Below are 23,319 nucleotides of genomic sequence, written 5' to 3' on the forward strand. Positions count from 1 at the left end.
TCCTCTCAATAAAAATTGTCTGTTGTAACAATAAAATGCTTGGTATAAACTGCTTAAACCAATCAAAAAATAGTGTCTCTTTTATCTTTACTATTAAGGTTGTTTGCATTAAAGCTCATGAGCATTACTTCATCCATGTATCAATAGTAGCTCTTGCCAGCACTAGCATTCAATGTGGAACCTAATACTTGACTTTATTTTTCTCACTGGTATGATCACATGCCTGATCTTCATTGCTACCAATCCCTTCCCTCCTTCATTGTAAGACACTTGTATCCTTCCAGCCTTTGCCAGTCTTCCCAACAAACACCCCTCCTGTGTCACTCAACACTGGTTCTGGAGGCAGTTCCTCTCCCACTGAGTTTGAAACCTGGAGGAGCTAGGAAGACAAAATGAAGGTAGGCCCAGCTTGAACTGCATCTGTTGTTGATGGGTAGGCCGCCTTTGAAGTTAATTAAGTTCCTGGGCACAGCCCAGATGATCATTCTGTCAGAGGAACAAAACACTTCTCCACACAAAAGACCTTTGTCTCAGCTTTGGGAGCCAGCTCGCACCTCATCAATGAGGTTTTTAACACCTGGGGTTGATAGTTGGTGGCTCGTGCAAATGGGCTTCTGGAGCTGTTAGGCAAGTTAAAGGTGATATTTTTAAAAGACGTTTTGTAAAATATTTATCACAAATAGGACTTTACTAATGAATTGGATTTGTAATAAATATTTTAAAAGTTCAAGAATGATTTATTTTACCTGGCTCCTAGGTGGAGATAACTCCATTAACTTTAATAATGTATTCCAGTGCTTTCTAATTGAACAGCTAACCCAGCTACTGTGCAAATAACTTTAAGAGCATTGTCATTGCAAGGACATCTTGAACATTAAAAATCACGTGTCCTCCTTTTAAATATAATGCACCCTATCTTTTGAGCATTTAAGGTCTACTTAGGCATGACTTATTAGTTTTTAAAAGGATGGTTTGGGCTTGTCAACATGTTTATTTTGACATGTCAAATTTGCAGTTTAAACCTGCACAGTCAGGTTACTGGTGGCAGGTCTGCAGCCATGTTTTGCATTGACACTTTGGTTATGGCTCAATATGTGCTGCAGTCCACTGGTGACATCATAGAGTACATTTTGTACCATAGTGTACATTTTGTGCCATACACTTAGGTCATATAGGTCAGTTAAATGTGCCAATTAGGAATATAGCCAATTTCAAGACGTTTAAGGAGTCAGAGCACGTGCATAGGGAGTTGGATAGCAGAGTCCCAGTGAACAGGGTAAAAACACAGCAGCATTGGTTCCAAAAATGGGGATGATCATGCATAAAGGGCATTGTGGAAATTTTTTATGTATGCCAGTGCTTTTGCTGTTTCTGTATTTGTGTTTATGTGCTTCTACAATAGTGTGTAAAGGGTAGATCTACATGCGGGAAGACTATGTGAAGTGATGGGCTGTTGAGTCTTTGACCTGATGGTTCTAGTAACACAAATAAGTATCTGCCTGAGAGGATTTAAATGATTATGAATAAAGTATGGATAAATAATTAGTAGGACAAACAACCACCAAAACTACAACAATCCATTGTACGAACTGTCATAAATCAAGGAACAGAATTACAGCAAAACAAATCTGTCAAAGAGCCCAACATCAGTATGCAATGGAAACAAAAAGAAAACTAGCACTTTCAGAGGAAACCATGTTCTGCTAAGGGTGCTCTTGAATGGAGTTAAATAAAATTCATATTAATCAGGGAAGCAGTGATAACAGGCAGACACACAGGTTATGTAAAACAACCCGAGAAGGCAGACATGCAGCTTGCTAATCGGGTATAGGGAAAGGTAACCACAGAGAAGAATACCTATTGAGACCTGTGCCCTGTACAATGCAGAGACACTGAAGATGGCATATGTGGTGCCCATTCCCTTGGTACAAGTTATACCACCACCAAAGATGGGAACTAGTAGGTAGAAGAAAGTATCAGACATGGCAGAGAAAGTAGACGTGGGCACCGAAAGTCTGATATAGGCTCAGGGTAAATGAAGGATTAATATGGACAAAGGAACCGGTTGTTTTTCAGTAACTAGGGGGATTGATAAGGAACTGAAATCATGGCAGGATGTAACAGAAAAACACCTTGTTGGTGTTGGAGAAAGATAGAAACTGTGGGTTGGAAGAGGTTTTCTGTTAGTTAGCAACTCCAATTATGACCCTCCGGGGACCCAACACTCATTGGATTGAGCAACAAATTTATTTTGGAGATAAACATCCCTGCAAGACTGATGATGAACACAAGGTGTGTATATCACAGACAGTTACCATTTAGTTGTAGGATCTGTACTCATATAGGTTGCAGGTTCTACCTCTCAGAAGTACCAATTCAGCCTTTTGGGTTTCTAAGGCAGTTCAAACAAGCAGCAGTTCCAAATACACAGTGGAAAGACTACAAATTGGTGTGCAAGGTGTTATGTTGGCACTAAATCTCTTTACCACAGTTTGTCTACCATACAACAGAGGCTATGCACGCACAATGACCCATCAGGTTGAGAATATAAAATATCATTCTGAATATGTCTTACACTGAGTCAACATAACAGTTTTCAGAGAGACTTCAATTCAATGTGAAATACTCACTTGTGCCTCTTGTGGATTAGAATTGGAGAACTCACTTAGACACTGTAAGAAAGGGAGAGATTGGTCAGTGTGCACACATTTAATACAGAGAATCTGCAGTCACAATCACTACTAGGTGCAATATAAACGTGATAACTACATGTACAAACAACACCATAAACAATTGTCACTATTAACATCCCCCCAGCTATCAGCTTCGCTGCCCTCAGGACAAACTTAATCAATGCTGTTTGTGCATCATTTGCACAAACAACATTTCAGGAACCACCACCATCACCACTAGAAAAGCCTTACTAATAGCAACCATTTAGGAGCACTTTCTCCAACTAAGGTCACCACTCACAATAAAATCTTCACTCCCACAACCACCTCTAAACAACTCTAGTATCACTAGACCAACATCATTACTACCTCTAACAACACCAGGGACATACACCTTTTCCAAAACGCCATCTGCAAATGCAGAGGTCATCACAAACATCACCAGCACCATCATAACAAAAACAACATTACGGAACATAACCTCAAAGTACACATGTCTATCATCAGCACTACTGTGGAGACCACTAGGATCCCTAACATCATCATCAGTCGTATCAAAATCAGAGAGAGGCACAGTTGCTTACAATACTGTTTCAAACTGGGATTTACACTCCTTGTGTTTCTCTTTATGGAATGACTTGAGTGGATGGCAGATACGTACCCTCTCACAATTCTCCAAACCAGGGACTCCAGGTCGACCTCTGTCCCCTTTTTCTCCTTTCACATTGCCATTTGGTATTTGAACACAGTCGCCACAGATGTTCTACGAAAATTGGAAAGGCAATACTCAGTTATCATGGCGACAACGGCTGTGCAGAGCCATTATCTATAAATGTGAAATAAATCATCCAACAAATCCTTGCAATTGGACAAATGTTTACTGCAAAGAGGAAGAACGTGAGCAGAAGTACATGAAATGGTGATCGGAAGGGAATGATTAACCTATATCATCTGTGCCATCTACCTTCAATGCTATGAAGTTTCTGAATCACAATGTTGTCTTCTGCCTTCAGTGAGATGCAGAGATGTAACAAAGCATGAGTTCTTCTTTTACTCCGTTGAGCATTACAGAAATGGACCCCTCTCACTCTGTTAGGAATAATAAAGTGTGTGACGTTGGCTCACGATGGTGGACAATACAGAGCCTAAAACCTTTTGTCATTGTGTTGTGTAGAAGAAGGTTTTAGACCTCCACCTTATTTTATATTGTATAGGACATCAGACTGTCTCCTTGTGTAGGCATCACAGAGCATGAAGGCGTTTGTTAAAAAAGACACTGCAGAGCATGATATCCTCTGATAAATGATAAGCTAAAAGAGGTGATTTGTTCTACTGCCCGATGCCCCGTGTGGAGTAATGATACAAGCCATAACATACTCTGCTCTAGGTGAATTTACAGATTATGCAGTTATTTATGGAAGTGTAGCATAGGGGATAACATCGCCTGCAATACAGGGTCATATAAGGCACACTGCTGATAGAGGAAGTAGGGGAGTGAGATATTCTGCCAGATACAGGAGCACAGAATATTTTGCTGAGTCACGTCATGCAACAAAAGATGATTCATGCTTCTTCCATGAGTTGGTAGTGTAGACCCTACATCCAGTGACATTACGAGTGGTTCATATTTCCATAACAGATACCAGGCAAGCTATGAGCTGGTTGAGGCATTAGAAGTCAGAACAATAGTCCGCCAGGGGGGCAAAAGACTCCGGCATCCACTACTCCAAGAGAGGACTGTCTGCAACATTTAGAGACCCCTAAAAGGGTTTGCCATACCTTGAATGCATCCATCAGTTTGGTGAATGCCCTGAAGCCAGAGATAAATGCTGGGTGGGCACCATGTTTTTTTTTAAACACACAGCATTACTTTCGTGTTTTACATAAACAAACACCCAAAGCTGGAGTTGGATATGTAAAAGGAAAAATCTATCAAAGACCCTCACTCACAGGAAGACATTTTCCTGTGCAAGGGGGCAGTGTAAGTTTTACCTCACTGGATTTGCTATGCCTTGCATGGTGAACCATGTAGGGAAAATGGTGACATTTACCACACCATACTGGTATGTGGGCCACCATGTCAAAGGTATGAATCGAGACGGCTGAGGCTCTGCAGTCAGAAATTCTGTGTTTATACCACATATTGAGACTGTAGGAACTGCAAGCTTGGTGAACACATCTTCCGATTGTTGGCAGTTGCCTCACACCTGCCAGCCTCTAAATGAATTGCTTATTCTTGAGGCACAAGAAACATCCAGGTCATCTGATAATGTGGAGACACAAGTTTTGAGCGATAATGAATTCAGTAAAAATATATATGTTAAGCCCATCTCTTGTTGTCCTTCCCAACATGCCAACCACCTAGCGCTCTTGTTCATTCCAGCAACTCCTTTTCACTAGATCTCATTCTAACCCATCACAAGAAATAAGAGCTTACCCTCAGGATGTCAATTGTCCCTCCTGCTTCCAATGGACCCTAAAACAGAAAACAGGAAAGGAGAATTCCAGGTTATAATCAATGAAGAACTTTCAAAGTGTTAGTGGAATTCTGTTTGTGGAACAAACACCCTTGACAAGCATTCAGAAGCATGGCAAGTGGCAGGGGAGGGGAGCAGACTTCACATTTCTATAAAGCGTAAAACCTTATTTCACTTGGTTTTTTTTCAATACCAGTTCCTATGTACTACCTTTATAAGAGCTCACTACTCACAAGTAGGGGACAGGAATGGAAGCAAGCACAGACACTGGAGCAACAGGTAGAAAGACGGGCTGACACACATAAATCAAACCTTTCCTATACCTACCAAATCTCCAGGTACCCCAGGTTGTCCTGGCATGCCATTGTGTCCGGGAATTCCCTAAAGCCAATAAAAAGATCTGGAAGATATAAATTCTTCTATACAGCTTTGGTCTGCTATCTTCCCCTCACATTCTCTCTCTCCTCACAACTACCGATCACAGTCATCTTCTTCCCACTTTACCCTGCTCTCCTATTCTACTCCAAATGCTCTAAAAAGTACATATTATTTGTAGCAACATGCATGTTATCATAACTTTCATGCATAAGGAAGGTAGGTGCATGGCAACGTGTAATGCATGTAATAACAAGTGCAGTTGTAGTGTATTAAGGGCGGGGAGGAGTGCACTTGTGTTTATTGCATGCTGGTGGGTGGACTTGCACTGGAGCTTGAATTGCACATGTTACAAAGTGAGTTGGAACAAACTAAACACCAGAGTTAAGCAGTTTATCTGTATCTGAAGACTAGCTCAGTTTATCACCCAATAGGTATTAGTTGATGCAAAAGAAGATTTGTAAACATCATTAAACCGTTCTTAAAAACAAGCATGAGTGCTGTGATTAGTGTAAGGAGCCTTCCAAGAGGCTTGAAACACCCCCACTCCCTTACAAGTCTTCACAAAGGTCCTGGCTCAAATCTATCTTTTAGGTGAAAGGGTAGCTGGTTCAGAGCCAGTGAGAGGGTATTCATGAACCAGAGGAGCACTCAAATATTTAAAAAACAGTGTATTGGAGGCTCCTTTAAGCTCCTAATTAAACATAAGAATATCAAAGAAAAGTTTAAACAAAAATGATTTCCCAACTGGAACGGCAAGTTGCAGGAATTAGGTATGTGGAGTAAGATATGAGAGTAATGCATTGGTAGTAAGCTGTGGTGTTAGGCATGATGAGGATGGCAGGACGTATAAGCCATGGAGGAGTAAGACAAGGAGTGGAAGGCATGGAGAGAAAGACATCTCAAAGATGGGATATGTCTTTGAGAGGTCAGTCTACCTACCCCACTTTTAGTAAAGACTTGAAAACCACTCTTTTCAAAGATGTCTATAGCGCATTATTGCTTGTACGAGCCTACACTTCTCTATCTTGGGACTTGAACCTACTACCAAAAATATCTTTCCAAGAACCTGATATCCTTAAGATATGTCAGCTCAAAGGACTCAAGTTTCTCTGTTTTGATGCGCCTCGGCAGATGAGGATGTGTATAAAGCTGGAAGTTTCCCCTCTAAATATCGGTGGATCTGGTCCAGAAAGAAACATACAGGAACACTTCCAAATCACAGACTCAGTGGTGCCATGCTGTTCTATGTATTGAATATGGTGGGAAAGTTTGGTGCCTGTTCAAATCCTCTTTAATCTCTTTAATTCGCTCTTTAATCAGAGCGATGTGTTAAAGTGCAGCATGTTTGAAACACTTTATATCATTTTCTGGTAGTTCACATCCTGTTTTCTATTGAGAAAAATGCTAATAAAATGCTTTAGGACAAGGGTCTCCCTGTTCTCTTTTAGGAGTCAACTGAACCAGTTTTATTTCTCCTCAAGGCTCTTTGGTTGCACTGAATCTAAGATTTTCACCTAGAACCATCTAATACGCTGGGGCAGCTGCAGGTCAACATATTTCGTACCATACAAAAGTACTTGAATGAATACATTAATGTGGAGAAAGCTGCAGAAATTGAAAATATGTAGGAAAGATAGGGTGCAAGAATGAAATCGATAACATGAGAAGTGCAGCATAGTGAGTGAGGAATCTTGAGTAGGATATACGTAGTCGGGCATAAGGATGCAAGCCCTGGTGATTTCTAAGATAAAGATGTGTACAAGAGATGCTACATATGTTAACTTGGCTGTATATAACAAACACTTATTGTGGGTACTGCTGGTACTGATGGACAGTTTATTTGATGGTCAGCGGGTTGCATTTGTGGATTAATCACTGGCAGTATGATCTCTGAACACCGAGTGATATTTCAAACTTGTAACAGTGATGAATCCACAAATAAATTGTCCATCAGGACCAGCAGTACCCATAATAAGTGTTTTCTCCACTCAGTGTGAGTTTTGCTCATTCACCAATGTTGTATGACAATTTGACTCATTTCTCTGAGAACAAAGTTCTCAATATCATCACATATTTAAACCAGCAGTCGATTGTATGCTCCTAATGACAACCTAGCCACATCTGCTTCAGGCACCTATGCCATCTCTAACTTCAGGCAGATGTCAGACAATGTCTTTCTGAATATTGCCAATTCCATCACCTCTGGCTCCCTTCTGGACCGAGTACCTCCTAGAATTTGGAGGGAATTATCAGATTGACTATCCTCTCTGTTACGGGGCATATGTGACCATTCTCTAGCCACAGGCGTCATACCTCCTGAATGGAAAAATGCTATGGTGGTCCACTCTTAGAGAAATCCATAGCAGATCCCTTTATTCTTTGTAATTTTCAACCAATCACCCTCCTGCACTTTCCTGGGAAGACCTTGGAAAAACATGTCAACAAACTGCTTTCTGAATTCTTGGAGCAGAACTCCCTATTGTATTCAGCTCAATCAGGCTTTTGTCCTGCACACATAACCGAATCCGCATAGGTTTCTGCGCTGGATTATCTTAGAATAACGGTAGACAAGGGCCATTTAATGATTCTAGTACTACTTGAGGTATCTGCCACCTATAATAAAGCTATCCATAACATCTTAGTGATTATGCTAACTGAGGTCAATGTCAGAGGCTTGGCTTTGAATTAGTGTAAATTCTATCTAGCAGATAGAGTTCAAGCTGTCCATCTCCTGCCTTTCAGTTCAAGTTCATACAGGGGGTAATGCAGGGATTCTCTCTGAGTCTGACATTGTTAAACTCTGCTCGAGATCTTTGGCTCGATTGTAAAGATCCAAATCCATTAATGTACTGGGTTATGCTGACAATACTCAGCTTATTTTAACAGTTGGCCATTCAATTCCATCTCCACTTGAGGTTTTCCATAACTGCTTTCAAAACATGTCAGTCTGGCTGTATTCAAACTCTCTAAAATTCAATGGTGACAAGAGAGAAGTTTTGCGCTGCTCTGTAGGTAAACCTATGCGCTCTCTACCAGCCAAAGCCTAGCCTCAAGAGGGCAGCTCAGCTCCATCCATCATAATTTATGTTTGCAATCTTGTGATCTATCAGCGATCTATCCAAATTAATTGTGTGAACAGGTTATTTTTCTCTTGTTTCTCCTTAATGCCGATCATCCACAAAATCCTACCTTTCCCTCCTGATCACCCATGCTCTCTTGTGGTGGGATTGCTATTTTGAGCACCGTGGACTACTGTAACACACTTCTCCTGGGTGCTCCAGATTATCCAATAAAGGGTCTCTAGTGCATACAAGCTGCAGTCACGGGGTTAGCTCTTTCTCTGCATTGCATTGACTACCTGGGATTCTTTGCACGGACTTCCTCTGCCCAAATTCAAATCTCTTTGTGGGGTCCACAGAGCCTTCCATGAGGTTGATCCTCTTTCTTACCACACAAATTTGTACGTTACCATCGTCAGAGAACTCTTGGTTCAACTAATGCCAATCTGTTTACTATCCCTAAGTTTTAAGAGATTCCAGTATGTGGCTGTGCCCTCTCCGTACAAACCACCCATTGGTGGAACCATCTACCATACTCTCTTCATTCCACAAGTGTTTTATTGTCCTTTAGTAAGGCTCCGAAAACATGACTATGGCCCTCATTCTGACCTTGGCGGTCGGCGGAGAGGCGGCGGTCGGACCGCGAACAGACCGGCGGTCCAAAAAATGGCATTCTGACCGCGGCGGTCACCGCCGCGATCGACCGCCACTTTCCCACTCCGACCGCCACGGCGGTCATGACCGACGGGCTGGAGTTTGCGCACTCCGGCCCGGCGGTCGACCCAAGACCGCCAACCGTATCATGACCCTGCTTACCGCCGCGTTTTTTGGCGGTCGGGAACTGCCATGCGAACCATGGCGGTAGGCACTATCGGGGCCAGGGAATTCCTTCCCTGGCACTGATAGGGGTCTCCCCCACCCCCCACTACCCCCCACGAGTCCTCCCCCCACACCCTCCACCCCCCCAGAGGTGGTATGAACCCCCTGCCCCCCCACCCCGACATGCACATACACGCACCCCGACATGCACGCACCCCCAACATGCACATATGCACACCCCCTACACACACACATACACAACTGGGGGCACATACCCGCACACATACATGCCAACATGCGCACCCGCCGAACTACACACATTGCCCATAGGCACAGCAGCACCCCCCGCCCGCATGCACGCACTCACACACCCCCTCTACACACCCCCATGCACGCACACATCACACATCACACAACACCCCCCCACCCCCTCCCCTCACAGACGATCAACTTACCTTGTGCGTTGGTCCTCCGGGAGGCGACGGGAGCCATAGGGACGTGACCGCCAACAGAAGACCGCCAACAGAAGACCGCCACACAGAAATGTGGGTCGTAATTCTGGGGGCGGTGTTCTGCTGGCGTGGCGGTGGAGGTTGACCAGTCTCCACTTTCCCGCTGACCGCCAGTGTGGCTGCTGGCGGTTTTCCGGCAGAACGCTCCCAGCGGTCGGAATACGCGCAGCGGCATACCGCCGCGGTCGGCGGTCTTTACCGCGGCGGTAACTCGGCGGTCTTGCGAAAAGACCGCCAAGGTCAGAATGAGGGCCTATATCCTCTAGACTTCCAGTTGTTCTTCTCTGTCATACTCTTCTTGCTCTCTGAAATAACTAAAGCCAAGATGCCATTGTAGGTTGAAGTGGCGCTCTGTAAATGTGTATAATAATAATAAATTCCTCCTGGTGTTTTTGAGGATTGAAAGCTAATATTTTTTATCAAGGACTGGACATGCACATGGTCCTCATGACCTTTTTGTCACCCAGGTAAGTCTGTTACTTATTGACATGTGATAACTGATGCAATTGCATTTAGAACAACAGTTCCTACCAGTAAATGACTACACAGGTGTGGCCTGAGGTTCTCCACCCAAAGTGAGATCGCCCACTGGAAGACTACTGAGATATGTAATAAGAAATAAGTACCTTTTTCTGTCCACCATAGACCGTTTTACAAACAGGTTTGGATTGGTGACAGATTCGGCACAATTAAAACCTTCATCTCAATAGTGATTTTAAATCTATAATTCAATCTCTGGCTTTGTCTTTGATGAATGGAATACATGTTTTGCTCCCCACAGGTATCGAAAATGCTCTCTGTGGCTTCTGTGAGCATTGCTCCCTTCTGATTACTGCTGATGATGTTTAGGAAGCGAGATCCTTTCATTCCCAATCTTTCGGAATTATATTGGTCCTCTTCAAGGCCTGGAGATCTCGAAACTGTGAGTGTAAATATGTGCTGTAGCTGAGTTGAGGCAATGTTCAGCAGGTAAACATAACTGCCTACAAATCTATCTCAGGGATTCAGCTTGTGAGCCAAAGCACTTCTGTCATATTCTAAAAGCTTTTAACTAACTAAATGCTGTCAGTCTGTAGGCCTCATGATCAGCTAAATTTCTGACACCTATCAAATCCTACGTCCTTCCAGCTTCTTGCATGTCAGGTATTTATCCTAGAACCGGTCTTGTTTCCTTCTGATCCAGTGAGGAATTACGCTCTTGCAGCCTCTGTGAATGGCTTTTCTTTTCTATACCGTTCTCTCAGATCTGTCACTTGATTTGCGTTTTAGAAATATTTGAACTAATTAATATAGGCAGCGAAGAAAGCAAGTAATGTCCCTCTTTGTCACCGACTTAAATGACCGCAGCTCTAAAATAATCTTTCTGGACAGCTCTGTAAACGTCTTCTGCAGCAAGGTGTGCTCAGCGTGGGCATACCCTTGACACCACGAGGAAGACTTTGAGGGCAGGCAGTAGAAGGCTCAGTTTGAAGATTGACATCTTGCTGAATCCTGGTCCCCGAAGCTGTGGAAGGAGCGCAGGTTACCAAACAGAAACATGAAGAGGTAGACATGTCTCACAGGAATTTACAATGTGAAAAAGAGACCACAGAGCAGAGGGTTCCAGGACTTCAGGTTCATAGACAAAGCTTGAAAGAGGCAGATCCAAGCATGTATGATTTTTGACTGTGCACAAGTCAGTGCGCACAGGACAGTAATCCTGTGCCACATTAAGTGCATCGAATCTGGATTTCATCCCTTTTTCAGGTCTGAGCTGTGCACGCACTGGTGGGAAATCTGAAGGAACCTGCCTGTAAATGAAGCATACCGTTGTGCGCTTCATGCAGAACTGCAGAGACTCCACAGTACAGTCTGTTCCATGCAGGGAGGGATCGGAAACTCCACCGTACAGCCTGTTCCATGCAGGGAGGGATCGGTTGTGAATTATCACATGCACGCTGCATGTGGCTGCAAGCTATCAGACGTACAGCACTGTGGGGATTGAGGAGAGTTGTAATACCTGTTGCCTTCAAGACTGGAGAGGTGCGATTGCTGCTTCGTGTTCTTAAGGGTTACCTGATACTCTGCCACAAGCAGCACAAGGTGAGGTAGCAGGATGAGGAATTAGTTTGGGATGCATGGGCAGAAGAGGCAGAAGAGCTGTGCGATAACTTAGTTACAGAAGGCATCTTCTCTAAATTCACGTTTAGTTTATGCCCCTACCACATACCGAGTTAAAGGATTTTGTAAGGCTTACTGTTTACGTTTTTGAACTTGATGCTAACCATTTTGGGACTGTTTCTCACCCTAAAGTCAGTTCAGGAAAGTGCAAGTCTTTATCCTCACCTAATCCCAGTGGAAACCTCCATTTGCATTCCCAGCCCCGCAAACACCAGCTGTGTTGTGCAAAATCTGCAGATTACTTGCCCCTCTTGAAGAGTCCTAGGTGGGTTGAATATTGTCCCTCTGACAATATATCACAATTAAATTTGACGCACAAGCGTCTTTAGATGTGTCACATTTGAACCTCTATTTGCTTATGAAGGTTGCTTGGAAATCTGATTTCTGAGCAAGACTTTAGAGCCTCAGTTTGCTCTTTGCCCTGTCTGTTCTTTCTTTACGATCCAGGGTGTCCATGATTTTTCTTTTCTCAGAAGCAGCCAGGAGAGCTGTTCTCTAATGTTACCAGCGTTTAGATTTCCTGTATAGACAGGTGTAATATCCTTTTATCTCTCTCTCTTTTATTATCAAGCTATGATTGTGGTCAAGTATTGCTTTTACATGTATTGTAAACATCTCCGCTACGCCCAGGTTATTTGTGTTCACCTCGTTCACCTGCTCATTCTTTCCCTACTTTTAATGACTCCAGAGCTCCCAAGGTCCTCTCGTCTCCAGTTAATGTTTTATATGCGGTGATTATCCCTTGTCCTGTCTGAACATATTTTTGTAGTCCATTGATTATATGTTACATCCGCAAATTGCCAGACGCAGATTTCCTTCTAGCCATACGTCCTCTCGAGTATGCATCAGTGGCACTGTTAGAATAATTCAGGGCTGAAGGCAAATTGAGGAATATGTCTTACATTTTACAGCCAGTTTACCTCTCCCATAAATAAGCATACTTACTGGCTGATTTTCTTAATGGTGCATGCTCATTTAACGTTTTATGCACAGCGAGCATTGCTATTCTATGGATGTTATCGCTGCTCTGCTAAGCCCTGCCTGGTTGTCCTGTAATTTACCCCCTCTGTTCTGTACCCTGCAAATGGTCTTCGTACATGTAATAACTCATGCTTCTGTATTGGTTCAACCTGCTTCTTCCCGAATGCTCCTTAAAGTTCCTCCAAGTATGCTTTTCTTGTTCATGCAAGATATAGGGCCTGATTCCAACTTTGGAGGACGGTGTTAAACCGGCCCAAAAGTGGCGGATATACCACCTACCGTATTACGAGTCCATTATATCCTATGGAACTCGTAATACGGTAGGTGGTATATCCGTCGCTTTTGGGACGGTTTAACACCGTCCTCCAAAGTTGGAATCAGGCCCATAGTCAGTTTCTATTTTTCTAGTACTATTGTTACATGTAAGTGGCACTACTTTCTACAGCATTGGTTCTTCTATAGACCGACAAACTTACAATTCACAACAAGGAACTGAATATTCGAAAGGAGATGGAACATCATAAATAAGCCAGCATTCAAATACATTCTTGGAACTGGTTTCCCAAAATGCTCGTTGTAGAGTAGCACAATGGTGAGAATCCATTTTCAAGTGTCTGTTCTTCATATTGCAGCAATTACCATGAGGACTGCCGCCTTTCCAGTCTTGTATTATTTCAGTGAGAGTGAATGGACTTTTGCTGACATAACTAGTTGCACAGTAGAACCCACATTGGGTTGTTTGAAAACAACTTCCTTTTTTATTCGAATAGTCATTCAAGATGTTGTTTTCTCTCTCTAACTGAAGAGGTCCATTCCAACTATTAATAATAAACTATTTTAGCATTACAAGTATGCAAACTCAACTGAACGTGAGCTGTAAAAAATACTGGAAAACAAACGGATTGATAGAAAACAACAAAATGGCTTTCAGGAAATAAGTGTGGTGAGTCCTGAGAAAACTCTATATAAATTATTTTATAAGGTAGCAGCCGATCACAAACTGAATGTGATGTTCTTTAACTGTTCAATTATTTGAAGCTATAGTAAATATGAAAGCTACTTTGTAGAACACTTTGTAGATGACACTTAACACATGGTTTAAAAAAGATCCCTTAAGTGTGTCCCTATTATTGGGATCCTGAGTCAGGCTTCCCGCCTAACAAGATGAGAGATCCTCAATAAACAAATCACAGACTCTAAAATAGGACTCTAGGATCTCAAGAGCCAACATGCCATATACATCAGTATAAAGCAGTGTGGCTGAAGAACAACTAGAAAAATGCTTTGAAATATTCTCACCTGCTTCCAAGCTACTGATAGGGGTGTTTGGACGAAATAGCGAAAAACTATGGTGTATACAAAATACTGTGTCAAGAACATTCAGGATAAAAATATTACAAAGGTAAGTTTCTATGAGAAAGGAAAGTTTTACTCAAGGTATATATATATATGTGGAGTTAAGAATAGTATATACTTACATATTTGCACTTATCTTCTCGATATTTTGGTCCTTGATATTTTTAACACAATATTCTGTCCACGTGATATTTTTCACTTCAATATTTTATCAGACAAAGGCTGATAGGAGTTCCAGGAACTGAATTATCTCAATCACAAATGGCATTTCTTTTCCTTTCTGAATGAAAGCTGAGAGCCTTCCTCTTCGACCGCAGCGAACAGCTGCAATGAATCGTGCATGCATAGTGTGTCAGGCACAGTGCCCAAGAGTCCTTCTGTTCCTCCTGTTGATCAACACCTATCTGTTCCCTATTGTGTAGGTCCTTAAACAATATTCGGTGCATTTTGAGATGAATGTGGACACCACTCAAATCCACGTGGAGAGCCAGGCAAACACCACCAGTTGCCTAGACCATGTCCATCACTTCGTGACTGTAAAGATTACTGTACCTGAACAGAGCTACATCTCAGATCATAGTACTGTGAATCAGACCCTCCTCACACTCCCATGTGCCTGCCTTGGTCTGCACCCACAGAAAAACAGGAACAGTGCAATCATTTTTTACACAAATCTCACATTTATTCCTCAAATCAACGCTTCGTTCAAGAGGGTGAACATCAACTCTCCATGTTCAAGAGTGACTAGACTACTGCAATGTGAATTGGCTTTCCACAAAAGCTCACATACGAGTTGCATGGCCTTCAAAACCAAGAATCCACAACGTGTTTGTATGTGCAGAGATGTTACCATCTAAAACTAGCTTTCAAGGCCCTCCAAAGGCTCCTGATTGTGCCCAGCATCAGGTATAGGTTTCTCTGAAGAATACATGAGGCCTATGGGTACAATGATTCAGAGTATCTGCAAAAGCTGTCAGTGCAGCTAGACGCCCACCAGGACTCCTTGACCGGCCACCTCTCGCTTCACCCAGCAATGCTACTTTAATGGCAAAAGCACAAGGGCTGATTTTTGTGAGGATGGGGTCTGAAAGTAGGGACGTACAGAAGTTGGTCACTAGAAGTCATGGTTCCAATTTATGTTGTGTTCTTGACCCACATACAAGGCAGAATCAAACTGTATTTGTATTCAGGAAACGTATAACACATGAACTGTTTAGGTAATAATTTAACCAGATGTTTAAACTTAGAACAATCTTAGAACAAGATTTCTTTTTATAATACACTTTTGTAGCTGGCTTTGATCATCATGTTACTTTACGTATTTCTCTATTCTTCATGTATATACTAGCAGCACCCTGAACTGATGGCAAGGTCATGCTCAATGCCTTACAAAACATACAAAACTTAAAATGAATACATTTCGGGCAAGGATGTGAGTTGTCCCTTGGACACCAGGCAGCTAACCGCTCCATTAGGAAGCTTTACAACAGGAACCTGGGTGAGGTTAAACATAGAAAAAAACATTTTGTCTAGGTCATTTATTAGACATTTCCAACACACATTCCATTTTTTGTCTCTATTCTAAGAATTGCAAATGTGTTAAGTTTCTACTGTCACAAAGGTGCTTTAAGTCTCCTTTCAATATGGAGCATACCCTCAATAATTTTGTTATTTATTGAATAGGCTGGAACACTGATATAGCATGTTACAGAGATCACACCTGAGGACAGAAAGTCTAGGGGCTGAAATATATCCCCTGTTAGCACCAGATCTGGGAGAGAAGCACCTGTTATGAGCATCACCCAGTTCTGTGAAAAAGTAACTGCAAGTGTTTGCCACAAGTCCAGTGCCAGAGAGAGCTGTTTGGTAAAAACATACCTTTATCTGCTTTACAGCCATGTTCCATTGATTGTTCACACATGCCTGAAGGGTCTATATCTCATACGGGACTCAGTAAATCAAATATATATCAGAAAACAATGGACACATATGGATTTTGAAGAGGTTGCTGTGGAAGGAAGGGTTTAACATCGTACTGTATAAAGCAGTGGTTCCTAACATTTTGACTTCTGTGGACCCCCAATTTATCATTACTATAACCCGGGAATCCCCACTGAATCATTATTGGAATTCGGGGACCCCCCTACTGAGTCATTACTCTAAGCTGGGGCCCTAATCTGTTAATATTATTTAATTTTCTAAGGAGTCACGGATCCCCTGAGGAGGCTTCGCGGACCCCCAGGGATCCCCGGACCACAGGCTGGGAACCACTGGTATAAAGGAAGAGGAGTAAAGGCTGCTTTTATTGATAGAAAGCCCTCTCCTGCACAAAAATATTGCTGTATAGTCTGTAATAATGATACTTGTGTCAAGGCATAAACTTTCCTTTCTATATGCATAACACCTGGGTGAGCCAACAAATGAAAGACTTTCGATTTATAAAAATTACAGCAACTCATAAAAATACCTTCCTTCACTTAAGACGAAAACCGGTAGGCAAGGTCTAAAATTGAGAAAGCTATTGGCTCTAAAGATTGTAGGGAATTCTGAACACTTGTGGCAGTATAAACAGCAGGTTTCAATCTTTCTTTGTTTATTTTATCTTGGAGGCCTTGTAAGTTGCCAAATAATACGTTCTTTATAAGGAAACAACTGTATTAGACTCATCTATGAAGTAACATCTGGATATACTTGTTAGGTTTACATTCAATTGTAATCCAGGCAAAATGTAGTTGAGTTATTGAATATTAGTGGGGGAGCATTCCCTGGCAGCATTCCTGTCACTGTACATACCAAAAAGCGGGATTTTGCTTCTGCATACATACACTTTAGCAGATTGTTGTCCTTTTGCATCTCACAGGAAATTCCATGGCTGCCTGTGATGGGCAGTTATTTGCCTGCAGGTAATAATCCATGATTATTCACCCTCTCGGAAAACAACTAGATTTCTCGGGTATACTGTTACTGATTTGGATGCTGTACACTGCCATACGGATCACGATTCACTTTGGAACAAACGGGTCATATTCCTACGGCCTCCAGACCCAGAAGGCTTGTTTTTAGCATCTATGAAGTTCTTGCTTTTTCTAACACAATGGCAAACAAATCTGGTGATTACCAGGAGCTTTTCATCTAAAGTTGTAACCACTTGTATGAATGCATTTCTTTACGCAATCATATTCCATAAGGCTTTCAAAGGCAGTTAGATGCCTTCACTGGCTATTGTGCCTCAAATCTCCTTATTGTTAATACAAATAAAAGGCTCGTACTGAAATTTAAGAAGAAAACAATGACCTCTAAGGGGCAGCTCGAGAAGAACCATCAGCAGACAGTTCCTAATTACTGCTATTTGGACTTGTTCTTTAATTGCTTCCTCTCTTTGGGCGCACACTATGAGATAACTTGCACTAAAGTCTTGACAACTAGAAGACAGCTGAATTAGTTTAGCATTTTATATGGGTGCATTTCAGTTCCCCCACATGAGTAAGGCAATCTCATTTAATACTGCCTGGCTATCTTGCTATAAAGCTGAATAGTAATTTTGTTATGTTTCCCTAAGAGTTAAAAAGCATACAGAGTGCCTTATCAGTTACAGAGGTAACTGTTTATTTATTTATTTATGATGTTTGTTACTACAGCATGCACCTTGCATAGGGACAGCAGAGCTCAAAAAGAACAGATGTTCTACGTTTAGAGCTGTACAAGGTGTACCAGTGGATACCCTGGTTTAAAGATTTGCTATTGATTACATTCAAGTCCTGAGGCAACAATAACTGGTTTTACAAATTAGAGGGATGAAAGCCCTAAGTAACTTCTTTATTAGGTCACTAGGAGCTTTTGGAATAGTTTCTGCCTTGTTGTACTGTGAGCACCAATTACAGATACAATTGTGTCTAACAAACAGGCACAGGAGTGTTTGTTCTTTATTGACACCATGAGATGTTTGGAAGGGAAAATGTCAATGAACTCCATTTGCTATCATTAAATGGAGTGGGCAGTTTGGTTGAAGTTGCTAATGGTTTTCCCATCTAGGAAAATCGAAAGAACTGGGTTGATCTTAATGTCAAGAGTGGAATGTTTAATTGTAATATGGTCCAAAAGGACACTTTGTAAAATGTGCTTCTGTTTCACACATTTGTGCAAAGAATATTGTTTCTTCTGTTATTAACCATGATTAAAGAATTCAAGTCCACAATACATTTCCTTTGATGAACTTGCTAGAAATTTCGGCAGCGTCTATGAATATAGAAGTTTTTTATGAGCATTGAAGATGTATTTTAATTTCTTTGTAAAGAGGCTTTAATATTTATTTTAAAAGTAGGTAACATAATATCCGTTAAATTCTTTTTTTTTTAAATAAAAATGTTTTAGACTGCCGACAGGAACAATTACCTTTGTTTTGATAATGGCCCTCTTTGGTCTTTTTCACTACTTTACAAGTGGTTAGTGTGAGAGAGTCATCCTTTTGCTCTGATCACCCCTCCTTTTTGACTGATACATACCAGTAGTTACTGGCTCTGACTTTGCCAGACCCAGGGCCACTACTATGTTCAAAGGGATCTGCACATTTGGCATCATTATAATTGGCTATGACAGCCTACTTATAAATTCCTAATGTATAATAGTACAGGAAGAATAAGAGACCCAGTGGATTTAATGCACTCTAGTGTGCACTGCTGTAATGCCTACTGTCATTTTAAAGGTAGCCCTGTTTTGCAGGCTGCTTTTAAAAGTAAACTATATACAGATTTGACTGCAGAATTAAAAGTACTTCCAAAGTCTCAGACTACCATATTTTTACATATAGGTCACCCTTAAGATATCTCCTACAAGCCCCAGGGGTAGGGTGCCTTGTAACTATTAGCAGGGACATTATAAAACATGTTTTATATGCCCTAGTGAGGGGAAAACTGCCAATTTCGTTTTTCCTCATTGTAGTACAGTAGCTCCATGGGCTAACATTGGGAAACTTTATTTAAGTCTAACTATTGATAGTAATGGGCTATGATTTCCATTCTTGGGCTCGAAATGCTAGTTAGAAGAAATCCAATAGTTTGCCACTGTTAGATGTATTATGACTATCATAGTAAGGAAGTTATAGAAACAGATATATTAATTTCTGAAGAATAAATGAAAAAATGTGCTTTTTGGCGCTTAAAAATCCAGCTCTCTAGCTGCTCTCCTCTGATTGGCCAGCCTCTGCCAGGCTGAGCCAAGCTGCTTTAATGAGGTGTGACGAGACCAGCACTGAAACAATAGGACATGTGGTGAGGAGAGATCTGCAAGCTGCAGAGCAAAAGGCAGGAAAGGGGCTGTGTGGTCAAACTGCTCTTCAAAGGGAACATGACATTTAGGACAGGGCGCAGGCTCACCTCCTCTTCCTGCCACCTCAGCCAGATGGGATCCCCAGTAATGAGATTAGCAGATGGACTGGAGAGGGAGAGTTTAGGGAAATGGTGCACACCAGTGGGATGGCTTAGACAGATTCTGACCTCACGGAGAGATTTTCTCCAGCTTGGATTTTGGAAGAATAGTTCTTCTTGGGACTGATTTGTACAAAACTTCACAGGAAGTGGTCACCCTATAGGGTGGCACCCTGCACCCCACCGGTCAGAGGTGCCCCCCTGCTTGTCAGCCCAGGAACAGTGGATAAATTGGGGAGAGTTTCCCAGCAACTCGGATCACTGCCTGAGCTATAGGAAGAAGAAGGACTGCTGTGCTTGAACTCTGGTCTGCAGCCTAAGGAACTGTACTCTGCATGACTGCTCCTGCTGCACACTGAGGAATTACAAGTCTAAGGACTTTTCCTGGCTACAAAAGAGGGAAGGAGTGGACTCCCTGACAGCAACAGATTAAAAGAGCTTCACCTACAACATCCCCTCCAAGGAGGACCCAACTAGCTGGACTTTTTTAAGATTTGCCAGGTACATTCTGGAAAATGTAATCCCAAAATCTCAAGGACCATCTCAGATCTTCTAGACCCTTGGATTGGTGATGTGTACCACTTGAGACCCAGAGGAGGACTTCTGGAAGGAGATCCAGCAGTTTGGAGAAGATTGGAGAACTTTTGAAAAAAGCTCCATAAGCTGACCGACCTGTCAACGAGAGTCAAGCCATCGACATTGAAACGCAACCTGACTTGAATTTCAGGTTCATCTCCCTGAAGCTCCGGAGCTTTTACCCATCGACGAGACTTCCAGGAGTTGACCGGGAGCCCGCGCTGAGCCAAGCCGATGACGTTGCATTGAAGCCCGGCCTGACGAGAAGCCTTGTCTGACGTCAAAAGAAAAAGGCTTCCCTGAGGTTGGCCTCAAATTGTGACTAGGCCCTGGTCAAGTGCAGCCAGATGTCCCCGGTTAACACCCTTGGTTTTTAAGCACTAGAAAGCGCATATTTTTTATTAATTCTTCAAAAATTCATATCTCTGGTTCTCTACAGTGGATTTTATTCCTTTTCATGTCATTTTAAAGATACAAATATTTCCTATTTATATATATTGGTGTTGTATGTTTATTGTCTGTTGCGTCTTACTTATATAATGTATTGATGTTTTTAAATGCTTTACACATCTGTCTCCTAAGTTAAGCCTGCCTGCCCGTTGCCAGCTACCAGGGCTTGAGCAAGGGTATAATTATTGAGGCCTTCACCAAACCTAACTGTGGCCTTCTTACTAGTGATATGTCCCTACTTATCACTACTAATAACCCACTTTCCAACAGTTAGAAAATGCCCAAAGCTAGAGTTCTGTCTGGAAAATGCTCCTCTAAAAGAAAGCTGCTAATTTAAAGGTTTGATGAAGCTCAGGTTTTACTCCCTACAACCCACATCCAAACTGTTCATCACCAACTAACCCTATTCTCTCATACTTTCTGGCCTCCCAACATTAATGTATGGCATATGCTCCAAGAGAATAGCTGGTTGGGTGGGGTCTGTGAGTGAGGAGTACAGGACTTTGAGAATTATGCTTTTTGTCAGTTTGCGCCACATTTGCGTCAAAAAGCGGCGCAAATGCGGAGCTAAAAAAGTATAAATATGGGCCTACGTCTTTTCAAGAAGATGCATCAAAAGTGATGTTTACAAATGCAGGAGGAGTGGCACCAAATGCTGCCCTTTAAATGTCTGCAATGGCTGCCTCTCTGCAGAAGATCAATGATGGTGAATTAGTTCTGCTGGAATTGCATATTATTTTTACATGTAGGCAAAAGTAACTACTGTTTATTGCTTTGGGTGCACCCATCATATTTTACTGACTAACTGGTCAGAATTTAAAGTTGTTTTTTTCCTTTCCAGGTAAATTTGCATTGCTCTTGAAGTGGTTTTGTTGAGTAATGTTCCTTCAGACAATGAAGGATTGGCTATTGACTGGAATCCAAGAAGAATTATTTACTGGTTTAACTAAGTTCTTCAGTCGAAATGAAAGAAGGGATCAGTTGAAGGATTATGCAGAAGATAATGTTAGGGTCTTCAAAGGATAAAGCCTGAAGTTTCCTGATTCTTCTGTCACAGGTGACTGAAACTAGAAATAGTGCCTTAAAAGTCAGCAAATCAGTGTCACAGAAATCCACAGTCTCAACAAGATTCGTCCATTAGAGAAACAATAGAAAGAGAAATATTACTGTAGAGGTGGAAAAGGAGGGTATAGATGTAGCAATTTATCAAACTTTAGATTTGCTGCTATTTTCTTTTTAGAGGATGTTCAGCTGGCACAATGTATTGTGTAAACAGCTTGCATGTACAAGGCAATCAGAATTTTTTAGCTTATTCATGAGAAGCATGTGAAACCAGTCTTCTTAAAAGGGAAACAACCAATGAGTGAGGCACTGCCAAAACGGGTAAGCACAGAGAGAAGCTGATCCTTGTATTCTGTTTGTGGGTGCAAGATATTGGAGATGGGAGGAACTTATGGAGTTACCTAAAAACTCTGAAAGATTCTGTAGAGTTCTGCAAGCATCAGAATTCAGTATTTGTGCTGATTTTTAGCACCAGAAGCTTGTCCTGCGCAGTACAATCAGCGCAAACTGCACTACACGGTGCACCAAAGGGTGCTATTTCCTTCTGCCGCTTGAGTTGATTTTCTACTCGAGCCACAGCTTGCTTAAAGCGAGTGTCCGCCCACATTGCAAAATCTCACTCAAAGGCGCTTTAGTGCTTGATTTTCTAGGTCGCCAACTTACCAGTGGTGATCCAAGCATGAGCTAAAACTCTGCCATGCGGCGGATGGTGACGTTTTTCTGCAACTCCATGCTCCAAGAGGAATGTGGAGTGGGCAAAACTCTGTGACCTCCGTCAGCAGAGTGGATTTTTTGCTCACCCCTACAAAATATATGGACTGTGTTTGGTGGTTCAAAACTCAGGTGTATGGGGCACCATAAGAACATTGGAATGCCAAGACAATGGATTGTCTCTGGGATAATAATGGCTGGTATAGACCTTCTGATTCAACATTCCAAAGTTTGTGTTTTCCCTTTTTAATTTAGATAATTTTGCCCTCAGTAGGTAGAATGTTTTAAAGTCCCTGTCCCTCGCTATAAAGTAGGTTTTTTAACAATGGGTATGGCCCTCTGCAGCAGGCTTTAGAGCTACTGGAGAGACTCCTGTGCTGTGCTCCAACAACAATGTTACAATAACAGTTTTGTTCTGAAGCTGTTTTTTGCAGTTCAAGATTACTTTACATTGTATCTGTGATAGTAGCTTACTCAGGGACGCAGTCCATTTCCTGTTTATTTACTATTCACAGGAAGATATTGTGTAGTGATAGGCTAAAGGAAGAGAAACAAACAATAATGGAAGCATCTATTTGTCTGTGTCTAGAAAATTAAGGGTGTTATGCATGCACCATTATGTATGTCAACAAGGCACTTGTCTTCAGGGCTACATATATTCCATCTGGAAGAAAACTACCCTT

General features: G+C 41.9%; 1 protein-coding gene across 4 annotated transcripts in view; it reads right to left on the bottom strand.

Moving 5' to 3' along the window:
- COL16A1 (collagen type XVI alpha 1 chain) overlaps window positions 1–23,319 on the bottom strand; it is a 717,464-nt gene that overhangs the window by 160,599 nt on the left and 533,546 nt on the right. For 3 of the 4 annotated variants that reach the window (XM_069223294.1, XM_069223295.1, XM_069223296.1), the window contains 4 exons: window positions 5,477–5,530; window positions 5,110–5,148; window positions 3,334–3,435; window positions 2,631–2,672 (listed from right to left, as the gene is read on the bottom strand). In XM_069223294.1, the coding sequence (XP_069079395.1) occupies window positions 2,631–2,672; window positions 3,334–3,435; window positions 5,110–5,148; window positions 5,477–5,530 (237 nt within the window). The remainder of the gene's footprint in view (window positions 1–2,630; window positions 2,673–3,333; window positions 3,436–5,109; window positions 5,149–5,476; window positions 5,531–23,319) is intronic. The other variant, XM_069223297.1, reaches the window with a different exon arrangement.

This window comes from Pleurodeles waltl, chromosome 3_1, assembly GCF_031143425.1.
Source record: "Pleurodeles waltl isolate 20211129_DDA chromosome 3_1, aPleWal1.hap1.20221129, whole genome shotgun sequence".
Classification (NCBI taxonomy): Eukaryota; Metazoa; Chordata; class Amphibia; order Caudata; family Salamandridae; genus Pleurodeles; species Pleurodeles waltl.